Genomic DNA, 23,400 nt, shown 5'->3' with positions numbered 1-23,400 from the left:
GGATGAGCCTTTTAAAGCCAGTTTTCAACAGCATATTAAAATATTATATGTCACAATCAAGTTAATTCACATAAGGCTGGTTCTATATACACAGTCAAAATTAGAATATAGCACATAAAATTGATGCCAATCTCATATAATGATTTCAGCATGTACAGAAATATTTTAAGTCTCCCAAATACACATATAACAAAATTTATAAATGACAGAAAAAAAGGTAGTGGGTAATGTCACATATCAAAATAATAGAGTCTGTGCATGACATCAGCAATATGAGGTATCACACTAAATACAATAAAAGTTGGAAGTGTTCCCTCTGGAAAAAAAAGGACACTGGATACCCACTCCCAACATTCATTTAATATAGTAATTAGATTCTGTCCTGACAATTACAGCAAGAGAAAGAATTGAGTGAAACAAACAGTAGATGAACAACTTAAAGTATTTTTTGTAACAGATGGAATAATCCCATATCTGCAATACCAGAAAAGCTCTCCTAGCTTTAATGAACATTTTCCTTAAAGTAGCTGTATGACTCAATCATGAAGCACCTGTGAAGGAGCACAGGAAAATTTAAAAAGAGCAGTGTTATTGGTATTGAGATACCTGATGTCATCCTATGCTACAGAAGCATAGTTTCTGAGACAACACAGTGCTAGCACAGAGACAAACAAGTGGGTCAGTGGGACGGATATAAGATATACAAATAGGGTCTCAGAGCAACAAACATCTAACACAAGACACAATCCTATAAAACTATATAGAGTAAATCAAAGTCTTTAAGCTATTGATGGAGTTAAGTAAAATGTCATATATTTGCAACACCCTCAGTTGGAGGTGGAGATAAAAGGTTCGCTAGTTCAAGTTACTCTAGGTTACCTAGGATGAGACAACCTAGGGTACAATATATCTTGTTGCCACATTTAGCAGACATAAAAACACAATAGTAATATCAAAAGACACACTGAGGTGGAAATCTACTTGAAGGGAAGTGCATATGTCTTATTCTGTACAAAAAGTAACATAAAATTTAGGAAAGATCTTTATGAAACACCTGAAAGTTTGAAGATAATGTACAAGCATAAAGGGAAATGTTCAAGACAGATCTAAACTAATTGAATTTATGAGCATGTATTTAAAAGTATTTTTTTTAATTTTTTAAGATTAAAAATATATACTAACTGTGTTATACATAATATATTTTACATATGTTTAAATACATTAAAAGGTTTAAGCATGCATCATGAAACAGCTGATATGAGGCCCTCAATACATACACAGCAGAGAACACTTCAGTTTGGGTTAAGTCAGAGAAGATATGCTTAACTCCCAAGAGACTAGAGGGCCCATGGAGTATAGAGATTAGGTCTGACCGGGAGGATAGGGAGGGCACATTCTTGTGGAGTAAGGGGGTGGTAACAGGGAGGAGGTAAGGGAGGTAGAATAGAAGGAGAGTGGACCAGGAGGGGAATACAATCTTGAGTGTAAAAATAAAATAAAAATATATTTTTAACACTTAAAAAGTTTACCCATATTATATAAGCACATGCATATATATAATCAGTGTTTTTTCATTGTAGTTGTCTTCTGTTTTCTGCTTACTGTTGTTTATCTAATCCAAGCTAACACCTTTCTTGAGATTATAATATAATAAGATTAGTTAAATTTAACTTCTTTCTAATCTTTCAAAAGGACTGCTTCTTGCTATCTTTAAAATTCATGGGCTCCCTTAAATCTACATCTTTAATGACTAGGTAATGACTGCAGAAATGATAAATAAGATTCCATTGAAACTTTTTTACCACAATAAGAGCAACATTAAAAAAATAATTAGAGATGTGTTTGCCAACTCATCCTTCAATCATCCCTCATCAGTAACTGTAGAGGAGAACAAACTCAAACATATTAATTTGACAAATTAATTAACAAGACAAATTTTGATCATTAAATGTGCATAAGAACTGAATATTTTTAAAAATAAATGCAAGAAGCTAACACACACACACACACACACACACACACACACACACGTACACACACACAGAGACAGAATTCACCAACTATAACCATCAAAATAGAAATCCAAATTACATTGATATACTATCTCATCTAATTCACAATGGGAATAATCAATAAAAAATTAGTAACAAACAATACCAATGCTCAGATAAATTAACACATCATCACTGCAGCAAAAAATGTGGATATGGAATTTGTTAGGAATATAGATATACAATACATATAAACAGTAGAGTACTACCACATTTAGATACCTAGGGAATCAGATTTAGCTAAGAATATAGTTAAAGACATATAGTTAACTATAATTATTACATTACAATACACAGAATCATATTCTGTAATTGGCCTAGAAAGACATCAGTTCAGTTCTCAACTACAACTCAATATTTAAACTCTTCTAATCCTTCTCATTGCACAATAAAAATGCACCCAAATTTCAATCATTCTTAAAATGTTTGTTGAACTATACTATTCAAGGATGAACATTTCTACCAATGTTTTATGAAAAGTGGCAAGAAGGCATAATCCATATAGCTTCATAATATATATTCCCATAATATAATATATTTTATATTTCTATAACATGATATATACTTTATATTCACATAATATATTTATATATCCATTCAATATAATATATATATATATATTAACAATTTATTTTAAGAAACAAAAATATATGTACAGATTTTAAGCATTTTTGCATAAAAGTATACAATACATTTTTGTCAGTACTTTTTATTTTTTTTTAAAGGTTTGATAGTGTGATCAAGATCCCACTAGTTACAATGAGCATAAAGTACATGTAAAACAAGATGCAACCTGTAAATAGTAAAAGTTTTCTTGGTGTGTAAAGATTTTTCTTTTTTTTACAATGAGCAAACAATACATGTAATACAGGGTGCAACCCGGAATTTGTCAATGTGTTCTTGGTGGGTAAGGATTGAGCATGACTTTTTTTTTGTTTTGTTTTCTTTTTCTCTTGGACTTCATACAGTCTGTGAGTTGTTTCTGGGGCAGTGCGAGCCTCTGGCACCTTCTCGAAAATTGGCCAGATAATCGGACACAGATCGAGCCTCAATCGATATAAGAAGATTGAAATACTCCCATGCATGCTCTCAGATCACCTTGGTCTATGGCTGGTCTTTAACAACAACAAAGACAACAAAAAGCCCACATACACATGGAAACTAAACAACGCTCTGTTAAATGATAGCAGGGTCAGAGAAGAAATAAAGAAAGAAATTAAGGATTTTCTAGAATTCAACGAAAACGAAAACACAACATACCCAAACCTATGGGATGCAATGAGAGCAGAACTGAGAGGAAAACTCATACCCATAAGTGCTTCCAAAAAGAAACTGGAGAGAGCATACATCAGCAACTTGACAGTACAGCTAAAAGCCTTAGAACAAAAGGAACCAGATATACCCAAGAAGAGTAGAAAACAAGAAAAAATCAAAATTAGGGCAGAAATATAGCAAATATAAACAAAAAGAACCATTGAAAGAATCAACAAAACCAAGAGCTGGTTCGTTGAGGAAATCAACCAGATTCATAAATCCCTAGCCAGACTAACTAGAGGGCAGAGAGAGAGTATCCAAATTAACAAAATCAGAAAGGAAAGTGAAGACATAACAACTGAAACTGAGGAATTCAAGAAATAATCAGATCCTACTACAAAAACTTAAACTCAACAAAATTGGAAAATCTGGAGGAAATGGACGAATTCCTATACAGATACAAAATCCTAAAGTTAAACCAGGACCAAGTAAACCATCTAAATAATCCTCAACACCTAAGGAAATAGAAGAAGTCATCAAAAGCCTCCCAACCAAAAAAAAAAGCCCAGGTCCAGACGGGTTCAGTGCAGAATTTTATCAGACATTTATTGCGGATATAACACCAATACTCTCCAAACTATTCCACAAGATAAAATCAGATGGAATACTACCTAACTCATTGTTTGAGGCTACAATAATGCTCTTACCTAAACCATACAAAGACCCTACAAGGAAAGAGAACTTCAGACCAATTTTACTTATGAACATTGATGCAAAAGTACTAAACAAAATCCTTGCAAACCGAATCCAAGAATACATCAAAACGATCATTCATCATGACCAAGTAGGCTTCATCCCTGGGATGCAGGGATGGTATAATATAAGGATATCCGTCAATGTAATCTGCCATAGAAACAAACTCAAAGAAAAAAAATCACATGATCATCTCACTAGATGCTCAGAAAGCATTTGAAAAAATTTAACAACCCTTCATGTTAAAAGTCCTGGAAAGAACAGGAATCCAAGGTCCATACCTAAACATAATAAAAGCAATATACAGCAAACCAACAGCCAACATCAAACTTAACAGTGGGAAACTTGATGCAATCCCACTAAAATCAGGGACTCGACAAGGCTGCCCACTCTCCCCCTACCTATTCAACATAGTACTGGAAGTCTTGGCTGGAGAAATTAGACAGCAAAAGGAGATCAAGGGGATACAAATCGGAAAGGAAGAGATAAACACATCACACTTTGCAGATGACATGATAGTATACTTAAGTGACCCCAAAAATTTTAACAGAGAACTCCTACAGCTGATAAACAAGTTCAGCAAAGTGGCTGGATACAAAATTAACTCAAACAAATCAGTAGCCTTCCTATACTCAAAGGACAAACATGTGGAGAAAGAAATTAGGGAAAAGGTACCCTTCACAATCGTCACAAAAAACTATGAAATATCTTGGTGTGACTCTCACTAAGCAAGTGAAGGACCTGTATGACAAGAACTTCAAATCTCTAAAGAAGGAAATTGAGGATGATCTCAGGCAGTATAATATATATTAATACCGGTAATATATATTATATTCATATAATATATTCTCTATAGAATCTTCTGGTTAAAATAAAAATAACACAAGTAACTGATATAAGGAAGTCAAATGCATAGTTAAATGTTGTGTTTACTAGCTAGTTAATAAAATATCTAAATCATGAAAACTGGCATTTCTACTCTGATTCACACTTTACTACATAAACTAACCTTAGCCAGCCATCTAGCCACAAGATACATGGGCAATGCATCATTACCTTGTATAAACATTGGCAGATCATTGGATACCTTTAGGATTTATCCAAGAATAATATAAAAATAAGTTTAATGACTTACAGTTATGCAAAGTTAAATAATAAAAATAGATTTTCCAATATTATGAAATTAAAGGAAATTGATACCAAAAACATCTAGAGGAACAGAAAAATCATAACATCCTACCAGTGATCAGATGTGTTAAAAAATAGATGGAAAGTTAGTTTTGTTTAAATCCACAAAATTTCTCATTAGCATTATTATAGTGATAATCATTAATTTCTTATCAAAACCTCCTCTTGCAAAACATTTTTCTCAGGGCAAATTTAACATCTTTATTTCTAAAGCTATAGATTAAAGGGTTCATAATAGGAACCACAATGGTATAAAAAACAGAAGAGATTTTTCCCGGATCCATAGACACAGGGGAGGAGGGCTGAAGATACATAAATGCACATGATCCAAAAATTAAAGAAACAGCAAGAATATGGGAGCTGCAGGTACGAAAGGCTTTAGACATTCCTGCACTGGATCTCATTTGAAGGATATTAGAGAGAATGAAACCATAAAACGTGAACATGATGATGCTGGGAACAATGATATCATTACCACCTATGATTAAAATCTCTATTTCATTGGCATAAGTGCTGCAGCAGGAAAGGCGCAACAAAGGAAAAAGATCACAAAAATAATGATTGATATTATTACAGTCACAGAAGTTCAGTCTCAGAATGCATCCAGTGTGGATCATGTCACTAGAAAATCCCATCAAATATGAACCAAGCATAAGACAGGAGCACACCTTGGGAGACATAGCAATGTTATACAAGAATGGGTTGCATATGGCAACATCGCGATCATAGGTCATTGATGTTAGAATACAACATTCACAAATGGCAAAAAAAAAAAAAAAAAAAAAAAAAAAAAAAGAAAAGAAAAAGAAATAGAGCTGAGTCATACATCCCATATAGGAGATAAAATTCTTCCTTACTAAGAAGTTCATCAGCATTTTAGGTGTAATCACAGAGGAATAGCAGAGGTCAACAAAAGACAGGTTTATAAGGAAAAAGTACATGGGGGTGTGAAGGTGAGAATTCAGTGCAATTAAAGTGATCAAAGCCAAATTTCCCAGCACTGTTGTTGTGTATATTAGCAGAAATATTAGGAACAAGGGTATCTGGAGATCAGGGTCATTTGTTAATCCCGGAAGAATAAATTCAGTCACCAAAGAACCATTTTCTGGACCTATTCTTCTTTAAAATGATCTGGGAATATAGACAATAATTGTGACATCATAAGACCACACAAAATTGCTCTCATAGCTTCCCTCACACTTATGAGGTAGTGCTGTGTGTGCCTATGAGAATAACTGAATTCACAGAAATTGGCATTTATGCTATCACAATGTAGAGAGATATTTCCACTAAGTAGTGAATATAAGGCTACATAGACTGATGCTATTCAGCAAAATTCTATAAAACTACCAACATTGCAGTCACTTACAAACATGATCACTGAGGTATCAAATGGTAGGAAGCAGGACAAGCATATAGTTCCATCCCTCATCTCAGCATTTTGTTATTGTTTCAGCTGTGGTTGGACACATGAAGAATGTGTGACAACTTGGAGCTAACCTTATCCAGATACTCTTTTGATGGCATCAGGAGCAACAACATTGCTTCAAATATAAATAAAGTTTATATTTATCTAGATTTTATGAATGACTAGCAACATGTGCTTGCTCTATAAAAATCCATTGATATCTAAAGGTTTGAGAGAGGCCCTGAAAATTGAACTTACTGTGACATTGTACCACTTGTGTTTCCTAGAACTCTCAATACCCCATGCTGTCTTTCTCTGGATACTCTTCTGTGAATTTCATTTTTCTTCTTAGAATTGCATAACGTGAAAAGAAAAAGACACTTGTGAGATCCCTGAAGTTCAGTGCTAAGGCACTTCACAAGCATAATACCCAAAACAGTAAATGGAAACACTGTATTATGTTTCTAATATGTACAATATGAACAATTAAATTTTTGAAAAGCAAGTAACATATTAATGGCTTAGGTTAATGTTGTTGGAAATGAAGGAATGAATTCTAAATTACAAAATAGGTTAAATAAGAAAAGCAGTTGAGTCTGGAGACTAATGTTTAGCATGTTAAAATAATTAAACATGGTACATGCTTCAATTTTTAACTAAAAGAACACCAGATTTTAGTTTCCATACCACTACCTGAATGTATATTTAAGACCAGAAAAGCAAGCCTATATAGAGAAAAAACATATGTTAATAACTTCATTTCTGTATAATTCCAAAAGTAAGATATGGTTGAAAACAAGCTCTATAATATCTATTAATTGAAGGTATTAAAAGAGGCAGTGAATCTGAAAGAGTTGAAAATGAAAACTAAATTCATATTTACTTTATCAACTTCAATCAAACTTGGGGTGTCTGAGACAAAAGCAGCTTATTGTCAGCATATTTAATCCATAATACAAGTTGGGTGAAAATTCAAGGCAACAATCATCACATTACAGATTTAGAGCCAACAACCACGTACAATAAAGTTTAAGAAATAACTAATTAGAAACTACTTAAACAGAACATCTAAATGTGAGGGAGAGTTCTAGTTTTAAGATCCTAGAATTAATTGGGGTCTCTAAGAGAGATGGGACAGAGGTCAGAAGGCTATAAAATATATGCCCCATGCAAGAATGCATGATCCATAAGAATTGGTTCTCTTAACTGCAAGACATGGATAGAAGTTTGGAATAAACATTCTGGCAGATTTTGGTGAGGTCTGCCTCTCCAACGAAAGGTATGTGGTATCAGCCTTCACAGATATCAAAACAGTTCACTATAGCATTAATAATATCCAAAAAGAAAAAGGGTGTTATATCTCCTCTGTTGTATAGATGACCCTCTGTGTTAACATAGTACTGTGGGCAAAAAAAAAATTATACCTTTAACAAATTAAACTTCATAGATATTGGAGCTATGTCAATTTAATAATGTTAAAAAATAGCAGTATAAAGGTTCAACCTACCTCACCATGAAAAAAAGTTTTTCATGCATTCCTTTCCTCCTGCTATGTTTTAGGGTACATTGGTCTCTGATGGTTTTGAACCTTTGATTGTAAGAAGACACAACACAATATTAATTTTTCATATACCCTGGAAACTTGCTTAATATGTCACAATCTATCAAAATACCCTTTAATCCTTTGAAGTATTGTCTTCTCTTCATCTTGTTTCCATCAGATAAGACACAGTTTATATACCTCACTCGCAGGATATACTAGGCTATGTCAAGGTACACACTTTCTCAATCACATCTCTGAGAACAAGATATAAAAAAGAAATGAGGTGATGGTGTTTATATGCTAGACCATGAGGTGTCTTTTGTTCCTTAGAGACTTGGCATTTTAGGGAGGCATGCTGTTCTCTTTAAAAACTGTTTGAGCCAATATTGAGCTTCATATTCTAATATTCTTTATATCTTAAGGGAAATCTATTATGTTGCCTTTTTTCTTTGTTTCTCCATACTTAATGTAAGCTTTCTATAAATACAATTTCCAGAATTACTTATTATCTTATCATTCCTTTAGGATGGAATGCAGCAAAATATTTAAGCTATTATCTGTCCTTAGAGTTCCCAAAATTACTCTGCAAAACTAGTTTATGGTTGTTTTTTGTCTTCAGTGCTTAAGATAATTTTCCAGAAGTCATGGATGCCAAGCAGAATCTTTCCCATTTAGCAACATCCCTAGAACTCCAAAGCCACATTGCATCATCGCTGCATCATTTCAATACCTATCTGAAATTTCTGTTTTTGTTTCTTGTTAGGTTCTTACATATAACACTTCAGTAATGAGTTCCACAATATCTAATAAGATTGTAGAAAAAGTATGTAGCCCAGAGAGTTACTGAAACAAACTATTTAATTTGTGAAATTTCTGTTAAATGGGTGTTAGAATAAGTCATGTCTTCAATTGCAGTATTATGGTGGTAAACTAAAAAATGGGTATAAAACCAGCTATGATAACTCTCTACTTAATGGAAAATGGTGAAATATAATCTATTATTATGACTTCAATTGGCTTTATGAAGGAGTGATTTCTTGAGTCCCATTAGTTTAATATAGCTTGTGCCAAATGTATTTGTAATCTCAAGATAAAATTTAATTTATTTATCTTCCATAGTATACTAAACAGGAGGTATCATTGAAATGAGGTATACTACAACCAGATATTAGAATATGTATGCATGTCTGTCAGTAGATAGAGAAATAAGACAGAAGTGACATTTATTAACATATATGACCTTATTAACCTTCAATGAAAAACACTGTGTAATCAATATATGTCACAGAAGAGAAAATGTAGTTGAGCTGTTGCTGGAGTAAGGAATGGTGGTATGTTTGAGAACATGACACCAATATTCCCAACAACTGGGAAAAAAACCTGACAACTATAACAAGTGACAAACTGATAAAAAAAATAACAGCATGTTAATGAAAGGAATTATATCCTTACTTTTTATACTGTCCAAAAATAAAGATGAATCAAATACCTTAATGAGACACATGAAAACTTGAACATAAATAGAAAATAGGAAGGAAACACTCCAATAGACAGAGAATTAAAGAACTTCTGAATAAACATTTTATTCCCCTCCAGGTTCACCCTCTGACTGTTCCACATTCCATAACACCTTCCTGCTCTTCCTGTCTCCAAGAGGATATCCCAACCATACCACCCAACCAGGCCTCTAAACTCCCTGGAGCCTCAAGTCTCTTGATGGTTAAGTGCATCTTCTCTAATTGAATCCACACCTTGCAGTCACCTGCAGTATATGTGCAGGTTGAGGTCAAGGTGATACATGATTAGACAATGGACAGTGGTGCAGGGAAAGAGTCTAGAGGACCAGAAGGGGAATGGGTGGAGTTGAAGGAAGAAGATGGAGACAGATTTCGATGCTTCTTTCAGCAAATCTCTATGTGAATAAAGTTGTTATGAATGTTTTGTAAGGTATAGCATTGTGCAAGATCATTTGACTTATCTAGTTGGGCAAATTATGTTATGCCAATTGGATCACAGTATTTTCGTGTGTTCTTTTACATGATGTCCTAATTGAGTTCAAAAGGTGTAATCGAGGATCTCACAAAGACCACTATGATTTGGGATGTGTGTGTATAAGGCTTGACAACAACATGCCAAGAGGAAGTGCGTGAAAACAACAAACCTGGGCGGTTTTATCCACCCAGAACAGAGGCAGCAAGGACGGGTATAGTGGACTGCACCCTGGTCTAAAGAAGCAAGAGTCTGTGAGTACTTAAAGGCAACTTGGTGCCCCTAAGTTAGAGATACCATGCAGTGGCATGTGGCCCCATGGGTGGCCGACATAGCACAGGATAAAAGTTTTTCACTTTTTAATATATACCACAACAAGGACCTCATAACATCTTGTGTATGCTGCCTGGTTGATGATCCAAACTCTGAGAGATCTCAGAGGTCCAGGTTTACTGAGATCGCTGGTCCTCTTACAGGGTCGCCCTCCTCCTCAGCTTCCTCCAGGTTTTTCTAATTCAGCCACAGGGGTCAGCAGTCACTGTTCATTGGGTGAATGAAAATATCTGCATGTGACTCTTCCAGTGCTTGTTGCATCTTTCAGAGTCAGCCATGATGGGTCTCTTTTTGTGAGTGCTCAGTAACAGTGTAGAGACTTGGGGCCTCCACCTGAGCTGGCTCCCACCTTGAACCTGTCCCTCAGACTTTTCTCCATTTCCATCCCTGCAGTTCTTTCAGACATACACAATTATGGGTCATAGTTTTGACTGTGGGATAGCAACCTAACCCCTTACTTGATTGGTGACTTTTTGTTGGAGGTGGACTCTGCAAGTTCTCTTTCCCCACTGTAGGGCATTTCATCTTAGGTCCCTCCCTCTGAGTCATGAGACTCTCTCACCTCCTGGGCTATTTTGCTTATCTCATTTATTGATTGGTTGATTGATTTAATGTTTTTCATCCCTCTTTTAAGATTTTCATATGCTAACTTTCCATCCTCTGTAAGATGATTAGTTACTAAAATCTATAAACAATCTTCTTACTTAACTACTTTGCTATGTAAAACTTTTTAATTTTACAAGTTATTATTTTTCAATTATTGGCATTATTCCAAGTGATCAGAGTCCTATTTCAACAATCTCTAAATCTATATCACTACTTTTTCCTAAGGCTGATTTAGGGTTTCAGGCCTTATCATAAGGTCATTGATCAATTTAACAATAACTTTTGTGATAAATGAGCATCATTTCATTATTATAATAGTGTCTACCTGGATTTACCAGCAGCATTTTTGAACAGGCTACTTTTTATACAATGTATTTTTGGCATGTTTGCCAAAAATTAGGTATGTATACCTTTATGGGTTTATAACAATGTCTTCTATTATTCCCATTGCTTTTGCCCAAGTATTGTACTACATTTTTCTACTGTAGTATTTTCCTGCATGGTAGAACCAGAAATGGTGACATCACTAAAATGATCCTTTGTTGTTGTTGTTGTTAAGGATTATTTTGTGTCTCCAAGATATTCTGTGCTCCCACAGGAATTTAAACTGTACTTAATTTCATTGAAAATGGCATTGAAAGATGATGACTACTGTATGTAATTTGTAGGCAATCTTTATACTAAAGTCATTTTTTAACAATATTTATTTTACCAATAATGGGTATAGGAAGTCTTTCCATCTTCCCTTAGTCATCTTCAATTTTTTGAGTGTTTTACAATTTTGAATGGTAAAGTTTTCACATCCTTTTCATATATTGTCCAGGATTTTGTGTTTTCTTTTCTTTTTATTATTCATAAATTGCAATGTCCTCTTGATTTATGAATAATGTTAGCATTAGGAAAACTATTAATTTTTGGTAATTTAATATTCTGTCTACTTATCATACCTAAGCATTTATTTTTTCATTCAAACAAAGAATTTTTGGCGCATTTTTCACAATCTATTCTATTTAGTATTATAACAACTTCAAATAGCAAGGGCACTGAATTTTTCCCAATTTTATTCTATTCATTCATTCATTTATTTATTCATTTATTTATTTATTTATTTATTTATTTATTTATTTATTTATTTTTGACCCATCTTGATGCTTTAAATATGACTTCAAGCACCACATAGATTAAGAATGGGTAAGTTGTTAACTCCATTCACCAACTATGTCTGGCCTAATTCTGAGTTTGCATCCCTCACAGTTCAAAGCCAGCAGCTTATAGTCTCATATATTATACAAAGAATGAAAAGGAGTCACATGTCCAATTCACGATGCAAAACCACAAATGATATGAAAGTCCAGGACATTTTTCATCCACAAAACCATTAGAACTATGGAAATTATCTCAACTGAGAATTTCATACAGGAACTCGAGGACAGAGACTTGAAAAAGAACAACCATTTATTTACTTCATCAAATAACTCAGATACATTGAAGATGAACTGAAGATGATAAGAATAAATAACTGAGTGATGGCCAAGAAAACACATATATATTCCAGACATTTGTAAGAACCATAGGTGATAAAGGACAGAACAAAAGCAGTGCCCTATAAATCACCATTATAAAAGCTCATGTGTACTCACAGATTGTCTGAGGACAGGCTATATTGTTGTCGATTGCTAGACAAAATAAGGTCAAAGTCCAGAGAGCAAGGAGATATAGCAAGGTATTCCCAGGAAGGGACACACTGTGAACTGATATCACACATATAAGTAACATTATAGAGAAAGGGCAGGTTGTATTATATATATATATATATATATATATATATATATATATATATATATATATATATATATATATACATAACAAAGATTCCAAAGTAATGAGTTGAAAGCAAAAAGAGAAAGAGAGAATATATTAGAGAAGGTTTTAGAAGGAGTAAATGAAGAGGAAAATGATAAAATTAAACCTTTAAAATGTATTTCTATTCATGTTGCCTGTCTCCTCCGACACCTAATCCTCCTTCCTCTTATTTTTTTTTCTTTCCCTCCCCTCTCCTGAAACCAAACAAAAGTATGTGGCAATGGGGATTGAAAACTGGGGCTCAGAACCAGAAACTAGCCGAACATAAGAAGCTCTTGGGACACAACTTGGATGACATTGGCTGAAATTCCCAGCCAATTGTAGAGAGAACCTGTAGGGACCATACGCAGAGGTTAGGCATACCCCCTCATTGAAGGATAGGGCTACCCACCCTTCATAAAATGTTAATCCAGAATTACTCTTTTCTGAAAGCAATAAAGGGACAAGAAGTCGAGCAGAGACTACTCACAGAGAGACCTTCCAGTGACTGCCCCACCTAGGGGTTCATCCCATGTGCAGCCACCAAACCCAGATACTTGCTGATGCTATGTAGAGCTTATTGACAGAAACCTGATGTAGATGTCTCCTGAGAGCCTCTGCCAGAGCCTTAGCAATGTAGATTTGAATACTTACAGGCAAACATCGGACTGAGCACAGGAAACCCAAGGGAAGAATTGGGTGAATGACCAAAGGGGCAGAAGGGGTTTGCAACTCCATGGGAGAAACAACATCAACTAACCAGAAGCCCCAGAGCTCCCAGGGACTAAACCACAAACCAAAAAGCACACATGGAGTGCCCCATGGCTCCAGCTGTATATGTGGCTAAAGATGGAATTGTTGGACCTCAATGGGAAGAGAAGACCTGGATCATGTGAAGGCTTGATCCTCCAGCATAAAGGAACCATAGGGAGTTGTGCAGGAGTGGGTAGATGGACAGGGAGCACCTTTGTTGAGACAAGAGAGGGGTATATAGTGGGGTCTTATCAGAGAAAAACCAGGTAGTGGGATACCATTTGAAATCTAAATAAACAAAATAACCAAAATAAATAAAAAAATAATTTAGTCAGGAAAGTTTTGTTTTTTAATATTATACTTCCAGATAATACATTACTGAAAGGAAGGGAAGAAATCTGGAGGAAGAAGCTGAAGCAGAGATCATAGAGGATCACTATTTACTGACTTGCTCCTCAGGGCCTAATTTCTTATACCACCAAGAACCACTTTCCAATAGACAAAAGGATGGCACTGCCCATGGTAAACTATACCTTTCCACATTAATCATCAGTCCATAAGAAAAAAAGTTTTCAACAGGTTTGTCAACCAGCCAGTCTTTTGAAGGCACTTTTTTTAGTTGAGGTTTCTTCATTCCAAATGACTCTAGCTTGTTTCAAATTGACTCAAAAATCTACTGACATTACAAATGGAATAAACACTTTCATTTACTGGAAGACTCCACATTTGGTGTAGAACTTCTTATTTGCTAACTAAAATATTTTATACCCTGGTCCAACCTAGTAGGCTAGTGTGTTTCATCAGTGCATCATTACCGAGACATTTATACTTGGAAAACAATCCAAAATATTAAAAGAAATTGAAAAGAGAAGAGCTGCTACCTGTACCTTAATGGTCTTATCCTATTGCTATATAAAATGCCAGTGGTGTGGGATTAAACCAGAAACTGTGCTCAACCAGAGACTGTTTGTGTGTCAAAATTAAGAGGCATGACATAGGTCACTCTAAGCTGTTCCCATTTGTTACCTAGACCGGATGAAGTTATGTGTACATTCAAATTCTTTCAGTTAAATAATGAAGCTGTAAAATATAAAATTTAGAAGATATTTCAACTTTTTATCTTCAGAAATTTGCACTTACAGTTTGCTTTCCATACTTTGGTTCCCACAAACCACTCTTTATCTTGTAATTGTGTTTTCTTACATAGAAAGTAAATTTTGTACAATCAACTCTCTATCAAGACCCTGCTGACTAAGCCCAAAGTCCCCCAAAGTATTTCAGAACCATTTTGTATGAGACCACAGATTCATATTTAAGCCAAACACCTGCTGCCACACAGATGCCTTCTTTTTCCATAAAAAAAAAAAATTGTTAAATTCTTGTCAAAGAAAATGATGATGGAACGAAAACCCAATGAATCTAGAGAGCCTAAAGCAGCAAATAACACATAAATTTCAAGGCTAACATGTTGCCTCATATTCCACTTCAGTAATATAATTAGAAATTTGGGTGTTGAGAAAGAATGGTAGTGATGAAATCAAATGCCTGAGGATTTATCCTCTGATTAGTGGTCCTTGCATCTTTTTTAGGCTGTTAATAACTTACCTGAGCCTAGGTATACTATCCATATAATGATAATATGTAAAAGTATTGACTTATATTTATAAATGTCATACAGCTGCCTAATGACTGTTTAATACATAGTATTTGCACATGTAATGCAGGTGTTTTAAAAGTCATTATAGAACAGTGTGTGTCTATTCAATATAGATATCTAAAAGAGATATTTTTTCACCCATTGGAGAAAGACTGAAGAAGAGAAAGAATATGACATTAAGCAACTGTTTCAAGTAAAAAATAAAATTGGTCTTCTACAAGTATAGTTTCAATGGAGTATATATATATACACGCATACATATATATATATATATATGAATCATTGTATGTTGATAATCTATAAGTATAATTACCAAAAGTAATTTGTTTCTTAGAGAAAGTAATGATGAGAAATTGTAACTATCTTTGAACTGTTGCCTACTATAAAATGGCAAATAATTCAAAATCCAACTTTTATCTTTCTATTATGCAATCACAATGAAACAAAGCTAACACCAGAGATGCACAAAACAGACTGTTGTATCTATAATGAGATTAGTTTGTGATTAAAACATTCTACTCAGTGTTTTCTTCAAACCAACTTTGACATCTTTGTTTCTCAAACTGTAGATTAGAGGGTTCAACATAGGACCCACAATGCTGTAAAATAAGGAAGAGAACTTTGACTCATTCATAGAATCAGCTGAAGAAGATTTGAGGTACATAAACGCACTTGCACCAAAGAACATAGAAACTGCAATTATGTGGGAACTGCAAGTGCTGAAGGCTTTAGACCTGCCTGCTGTGGACCTTATTTTGAGGATGTTGGAGAGGATAAAGCCATAAGAGGCAAAGATTATCACAGTGGGAATGATGATGTCTTTTCCTGTTACAACAAAAAGCACTACCTTATTGACATAGGTGCTGGTGCAGGAGAGCTGCAGCAAAGGGAGGAGGTCACAGAAATAATGATTTATAATCTTTCCATCACAGAAGGTCAGTCTCAGGACACAGCCTGTGTGGATCATGGCACCTGAAAATCCCATCAAATATGAACCAATAATAAGATAGAAACATATCTTTGGAGACATGACAACGTTATACATGAGTGGATTGCAAATGGCACATATCGATCATAGGACATTGCTGTCAGCACATAACATTCAGATATTACAAAAAAGCCAAAGAAATAAAACTGGGTCATACACCCCATGTAAGAGATAATGTTCTTCTCTAGCATAAAGTTCAACAGCATTTTTGGTGTTATCAAAGAAGAATAGCAAAGGTCTATTATGGATAAGTTAAAGAGGAAAAAGTACATGGGTGTGTGAAGGTAAGTATTCAGTATAATTAAAATTATCAAAGTCAAATTTCCAAATGCAGTTATCAAATACATTACCAGAAAAATTATAAACAGTGGTATTTGGAGGTCAGGCTGGTCTGTTAAGCCCAAGAGAATAAATTCAGTTACAAAAGAGCCATTTTCCAGAGACATTCTTCTTTCAAGTATTTGTAGAGGCCTTGGAGAACCTTCCAGACCTTCTAATAATATATTCTCCCACAAAGTTGAGGTATAAAGAGGAGATGTCTGCAAAAAACAATCTGGTATCAATGAAACAATTTTTCACATTATCATAAAGTGAAATAACAAGCATCTCCCCCTGTTAGAATCATAATGGGAAATATAGTTCAAAAATATATTCAGAACTGACCCCTTTGTTGAGACTGACGATCTTTTGTGCTAAAATTATCAATCAATAAGACAAATGGATGAAATTGAGGGGAGAAGGATAGAATATTTTTATTCCCAATTCTCTGTATTCCTGCAGCTTCCTTTTAATATTGAAAGAAGTTATAAAATTTGGTGCTGACCTAAGTTTTTAGTCTCTAAAGTTATCACTAAGAACTCTGTTGTAATTTAAATATACAAGAAATAGAAATCTTTATGTTACTGTTAGTCTCTGAAGAAATTTCATAAATATAAAGAAATATGAGATCTGTTCATAGAGAATCAATTTGCTTAATAGGACATGTCAAATGAAGTAGAGTGTCTACTGACTCTCTGAGCATTCAACTTTCCAAAAATTATACCTGTGTTTTTCAGATTGAATGAAAGGTTGAGAAATGGGTACACCAACTATCATTGGATTCTTTTTAACATGAAGACATATGTAAAGATAAAATATACCACATTAAATGGAAAAGTCTGCATAATCTTATGTACAATCTACAAGAATGGTGTAGACAGAAACAGAACTATGGTTTCTGGAGCCTATGAAGTGAGAGTTAAATACAAAGGCTAAATGGGAAGGACATTATAAAAAGGTTCTGGGTCTCTAAATTTTTAATTATTAACTAATAAGGAATGTTGTATTACATTCGTGAGTTTTTAAGGACACATCCTAAATGTGAAATAATAAGTACTCACTCATCATGTAAGCCATTTTTACACACTAATGATAATCAATGTCTTAAAAAGAAAGGCACTAGCACAAATCAATTTTGAAACTTACCTAAGTGTTTAAGAGAAAAAACCTGTTGGTACATAAACATCATCATTATCAGGTACCCTACAAAGGTAATATTGAGCTCTGAAGCAATTAGTTTCTTTGATTTTTAAAAGGACAGTGCAAAAATAATTCTAGAATGACTTCTGACTCATAACTCATAATTTATAATACTATTATATTAACCATTGTTGTCAGAAGAAAAATAAACAGTATTTTTTAAATATATGAGCCACTGCATAAGACTCCATAAAAGTCAGACAGATGTTATTTCATTTTTTTCCTGTGAGAGGTAAAAATAAAAATATTCTCAGACTCTTTCTAAAAGCACATCAAATCTATACAAGCAGGTAATATAGTGAGTGCAATTATGTGCTCAACCATGATACATCTTTATATCCTTCGGGATTAAAAATTAAATCTTACCTGAATTTCTCTTTTGGGATTTTTACATTTTTCATACTTGAGCCATTGTTAAACTCCCATCTTCTAGAACTTAATTCTCATAAAGAAATGTATTACTTGTTTCTTTGTTTCTGTTTTAAGAATAAAGTTCAAAAAGTTTACCCAATGCCTTATTACTTTCCAAATAAAAGTTACAAAAGTGCAGCCATAATGCAAGTGTACATTGTCTCCCTCAATAATTTTTTGTTAGTTACGTGATTACGATTGTTTGTTACTCTGTGGATGGATTGCAGGGCCTTGATGATGTTACACAAATACATTATCCATTACATTCCAGCCTGTAAAAATCACCATTGATCTGTTTGTTATGTATTTTCACATTTTTGACGAGTGTTAATTACTGCTTGATTATTGATTTAGTTATTATAAATAATAGTCTACTCATGTTACAGGTACTCTATTTGAGTCCTCTGCTTTTATATCCTCACTAATATAATATTTCGGGAAAAATATTTGATATCTTTTTGCCTATGTTGCTTCGGGTTAGCCTAGGAAGGGCAAATGCATCATGAACTTTCTGGATTGCTGTGCTAAATTATGAATGAAATGTTGCTCCATGTAAGAGAAATAAATGAATTTCATATATAAGTAATTACTTGAGTTTATGAAAGGCTACAGACCTATTACTTTATCGTGGATTTAAAATATCCTAAATTATAAGCATATTTGAATCCTGTGCATAAACTATAATGGTGGTGCTACAACGAATACTGGCCGTGAAAATTCTGCAAAAGTGAGAACTGCAACTACTCATATCTGTCATCTGCCAGTCATGATACCTGTGCTAGTAATAGACTAAAATGAGATTTCTGTGAGCATAAAAAGTACAGGTCGTCTCACCTTGGTATCTTAATTTAGTTTTGTTCATATTATATGAATCAGATGGGACATATTTATTGGTCTTTAGGACACCTTTGTGTGCTCCAATATTGGACTTTTACATCATCTAAATATTGTCCATGGGTTACATATAGCAATTAATATTCTTTCTACATATGAGTATATTTGATAGATAAGATTAAGAATTATTTAAATTCTAGTGAAGAGAAATGGTCTTAAAAACCAGATATTATGACATGCAGTCCAGTCAATTGTGAATTTCATGCCAGCTTGGAATGCCTAGTTATGTTGTGAGCAAACTGAGCAACCCAGTGATACCAAGTATCAAAAAATCCAGTACTCCACGAAAAGAAAAATGATAAATTAAAAATTTAAGAAAAATATAAATCCAACCCTACATTAAGTACTCCCAACTTTTTTGTAAGCTAGATAGTACATGTTTATATATGCCGGACTCTATCACATGCAAAGTCTGTTATTCCTATGTAGTAAATGAATGTGGTCAAATGTCTATCAAATTTTTCTTGTAGATATTGAGGGCAGTCCTCAATTGTGTAGGTACTTTGTATCACAGACACAGTTGGGGTATAGTCCTGTTTGAGAGCATGTAGATCATAGGAAGTCCTCGCAGGTCCTGCTATATCATTATCCATTTCATTCTTTGAAAAATGGTCTCTAATTGATCAGAAGTCTGGCTGACATCTAACCTTCTTAGTTGTGAGGGATATAATACACCTATGACCTCATCTGGTTTCTCATGTGAATGATGGGTACTTGAATTCATGTCTCATACTTTCGCAAGAACTACTTTTACCTGATTATTGATCAAATCATCAACTCTTGTAATAAAAAGTATGTATTGAATATATTAAAAACAAGATGTGAATATTTAGAAATATATCAAGTGTTTGGATCACAAGGTCAGTCAACATCTGAGGAATGTACTGACATCTAAGAACCTTCCTTGTGTTGCCTTCTTAGGAAAAGATAAAGACTGAAAGCTTTCCTACTCACTCTTAGTGATTCACTGAGGTCGGGGAGCATGCAAAGACTTCATCTGCAGCCCCAAATAATTATTTGAAACCTAAGATATCCTGAGACTATAGACCCAACCTTATGTTTTACTTTAAGGATGTAACATGTGGCAAACCTTTTGAATCTATTACAAGTTGGATTGTCTGGCCATGTTTTATTTTACACAATAGGCAGTGACATAATATAGGAGGGAGGGAACCAGCCCATACTGAAGTGTTCCTTCTGAGGAATCAGATAAACAACAGGATTGTTATAAAAGAAAATGGATTTTCAGTAAGGAGACATTCAGAAGGGGTAAAGGCAGAGAAAGAAGGGAGACAAAGAAGGTCAGAAAAAGAATAGAGAGGGAAAAAGAGGAGAGACGGGGGAAAACAAACTTTTTATTTTGTTTTATTTCTATTTTTCATTTTACATTTCCCTTACTGTCTACAACAGGTCAAACCCTCCAACGTTCCTTATTCCAAACCTCCCTCCTCTTCTCTTCTGAGTGAATAGTCATGCCTTAGTTGTCCCTCTGCCATAAAATAACAGTCTCTGGGAGGCTGGCCTTATCCTCTTCCTCTGAGGCCAGACAAGGCAGCCCAACCAGAAGAACATTGTGGATAACAGATGCTCCAGTTCAGGACTCACATGAAAATGAAGCTGTACATCTGCTACATATATGTGGGACAGCCTAGGTCCAGCCAGTATATGGTTTTTGTTTGGTGGGTCAGTCTCAGAGAGAACTAAAGGTCTAGTTTAATTTATTCTGTTGGTCTTCTACTGAAGTTCCAACCCCTTCAGAGCCACAATTCGACTGCCTATTCTTTCATAAGAGTCAGGGTATGACAGAGACCTGGGATAAAGCAGGTACACAAGAATCAGTGGAGGTGATCTTAGCTGTGACTACATCATTACGGATATGGAGCCTGAAGAGGCCTCTTTCTGTAGCAAAGCAAGAACCCCAGTGGAATAATATGAAAAATAACCTACCCATAAAACTTTCAATCCAAATTTTATCTTCTCTGTTAGAAATAAAGGGATGGGGGGTAGGGCAGAGACTGAGGAAATGGCCAAGTAATAATGGGCCCAACACGAGGCTCAGACCATGTGAAAGCACTAATCCCTGACACTTTTAATAATATGCTGTCATACTTACAGAAAGGAGTCTACCATGGCTGTCCTCTGAGAGCCTGCAAACAGCAGCTGACTCAGACAAATGCAGACACAGACAGACAAATTATGTGTGAAGCTTAGGGCAGTATTCTTATATTCCTGGCTTCTGGATCTTACCTGTCAGGTAGCTTTTTTTTTTTATGTAACTGTTGGTTAGAGGTTAGAGGAATTTCACACAGTCCCAAAGCATGATATTTCTTTATTCCTCAATTCCAGTCAAGGGAATTTCTCAAGACACTAGTTCCAATGTCAGTTGCAATGTACTTTTGAATTTATACTCTAGCAATGCCTTATCCAATAACTATGGGTGGTCTGTCATATTCCCCTTGTTTCTTTTCTGGTTCTGTGATAATATATACTGACAAAAGCAACATTAAGGTATAAATGGTTAGTACTGTGAGTGAGGAATATAAAATGGCTGAGAAACATCTGAGGAAGTGCTCTACATCCTTAGCCATCAGGGAAATGCAAATCGAAACAACCCTGAGATTCTACCTCATACCAGTCAGATTAGCCAAGGTCCAAAACTCAGATAACAGAAGATGCTGGCAAGGATGCGGAGAAAGGGGAACACTTCTCCACTGTTGGTGGGGTTGAAAACTGATACAAACACTCTAAATATCTGTCTGGCGATACCTCAGAAGATTGGATATAATACTACCTGAAGACCCTTCTATTCCACTTCTGGGGATATACCCCAGAGACACTTTAATACACAACAAAGATATATGCACCACAATGTTCATAGCAGCTCTATTTATAATAGCCAAAAGCTGGAAAGAACCCAGATGTCCTTCATCAGATGAATGGATTCATAAATTGTGGTACATTTACACAATGGAATACTACTCGGCCCTCAAAAACAGTGACTTAACCAAATTCTTAAGAAAATGGCTGCATCTAGAGAATATCATCCTGAGTGAGATAACCCAGTCACAAAAGAACAGACATAATATGCAGTCACTGATAGTGGGATGCTAACCCCAGGGGCTTGCACTCCCCCAGAAAGTACTCACATACTGTATGAAGTCCAAGAAATAAAGAAAACAAAACAAAACAAAAAAAAATTTACAAAACAAGAAAACTTTAACTATTTCCATATTACATTTTGTTTTACAAGTACTTTAGCTCTTGTAACTATTAAGTTTTCAAGGCATACTATCAAACCCTGAAAAAAATCAAGTACTGACTAAAAATATATTCATATAGTTTTATGTAAAAATTATATTAAAATCTGAAAAAAGTACTGACAAAAAATGTATAATTTTAAGCAAAAAATGTTTAAAATCTGTACATTTATCTTTGTTTTGTAAAATAAAGTTGTTTATAAAAAATAGATATAAACTTTGAAATATATTAAATGCCAAACCACTAGCTGTAACCACACTAAAAGCAAAGAATGTCATCAAATACCATAATCTTATGTCCTTAGCTCCCAACATCTTGAAAATTCCCATATATAATTTGAGAGAGTTCAACTTTTGTAAAATTAAGTGATTTTACTATCTCAACATGTTTTTACCTATTATCTAACACTTCGATATCATAAGAATAATATAGTTGTAAGACCAAAGTTTAGTCATTTTCTTATTAAGACCTTTTTGGTATATTTTTATACAAATCATAAAATGAAAAAGGAACTACCCAGACAAAAAATGAAAAATATTCAAATAGAGTAATCCCTGAACACTAAAATATTAGCATAAAATATCAATCCAAGAAAAGATAGCAAGTAGGGAAAGTAAGAGTCACAAAACACAAAATAAAGTAGCAAAGTAGTATTAATAAATCCTCAACTATCAGTAACCATATAGGAATAGAATCAATTAGTCCTTATACAAGAGACAGGATGACTCAGTGAAGCAAAACAAAATACATGTATATTCTGTCTACATGAGACTTATTTTAATCTTAACAATACATATGGAAGAGAGGGAAGAGAAAAGACATTCTTTGTAAACCTAAAGAGCATGAGAGTAGCAGTAAGAAGAGTCATGTCTGTAAAAATATATGTTAGGTTAAAAGATGTGAGTTGGAACAAGGATAACTATATATTCTGAAAACCTGTCAATTCATCAAGAT

At 34.3% G+C, this 23,400-nt stretch overlaps 1 protein-coding gene across 1 annotated transcript in view; it reads right to left on the bottom strand.

Annotated features, from left to right (window-relative positions):
- The window catches only part of LOC308431189 (uncharacterized protein), a gene marked incomplete at both ends in the record, with an annotated part of 40,900 nt that extends 24,089 nt beyond the window's left edge, over positions 1–16,811 (bottom strand). Inside the window, 4 exon segments of the mRNA XM_080930555.1 lie at positions 5,444–5,914; positions 6,104–6,246; positions 15,897–16,442; positions 16,445–16,811. Of these exon segments, the coding sequence (XP_080786681.1) occupies positions 5,444–5,914; positions 6,104–6,246; positions 15,897–16,442; positions 16,445–16,811 (1,527 nt within the window).
- Between the last annotated feature and the right edge of the window lie 6,589 nt (positions 16,812–23,400).

The sequence above is a fragment of the Micromys minutus genome (assembly GCF_963924665.1).
Source record: "Micromys minutus genome assembly, chromosome: 16".
NCBI lineage: Eukaryota > Metazoa > Chordata > Mammalia > Rodentia > Muridae > Micromys > Micromys minutus.
Note: the sequence above shows the minus strand (reverse complement) of the source record. Positions and strands in the feature narration are given on the sequence as shown.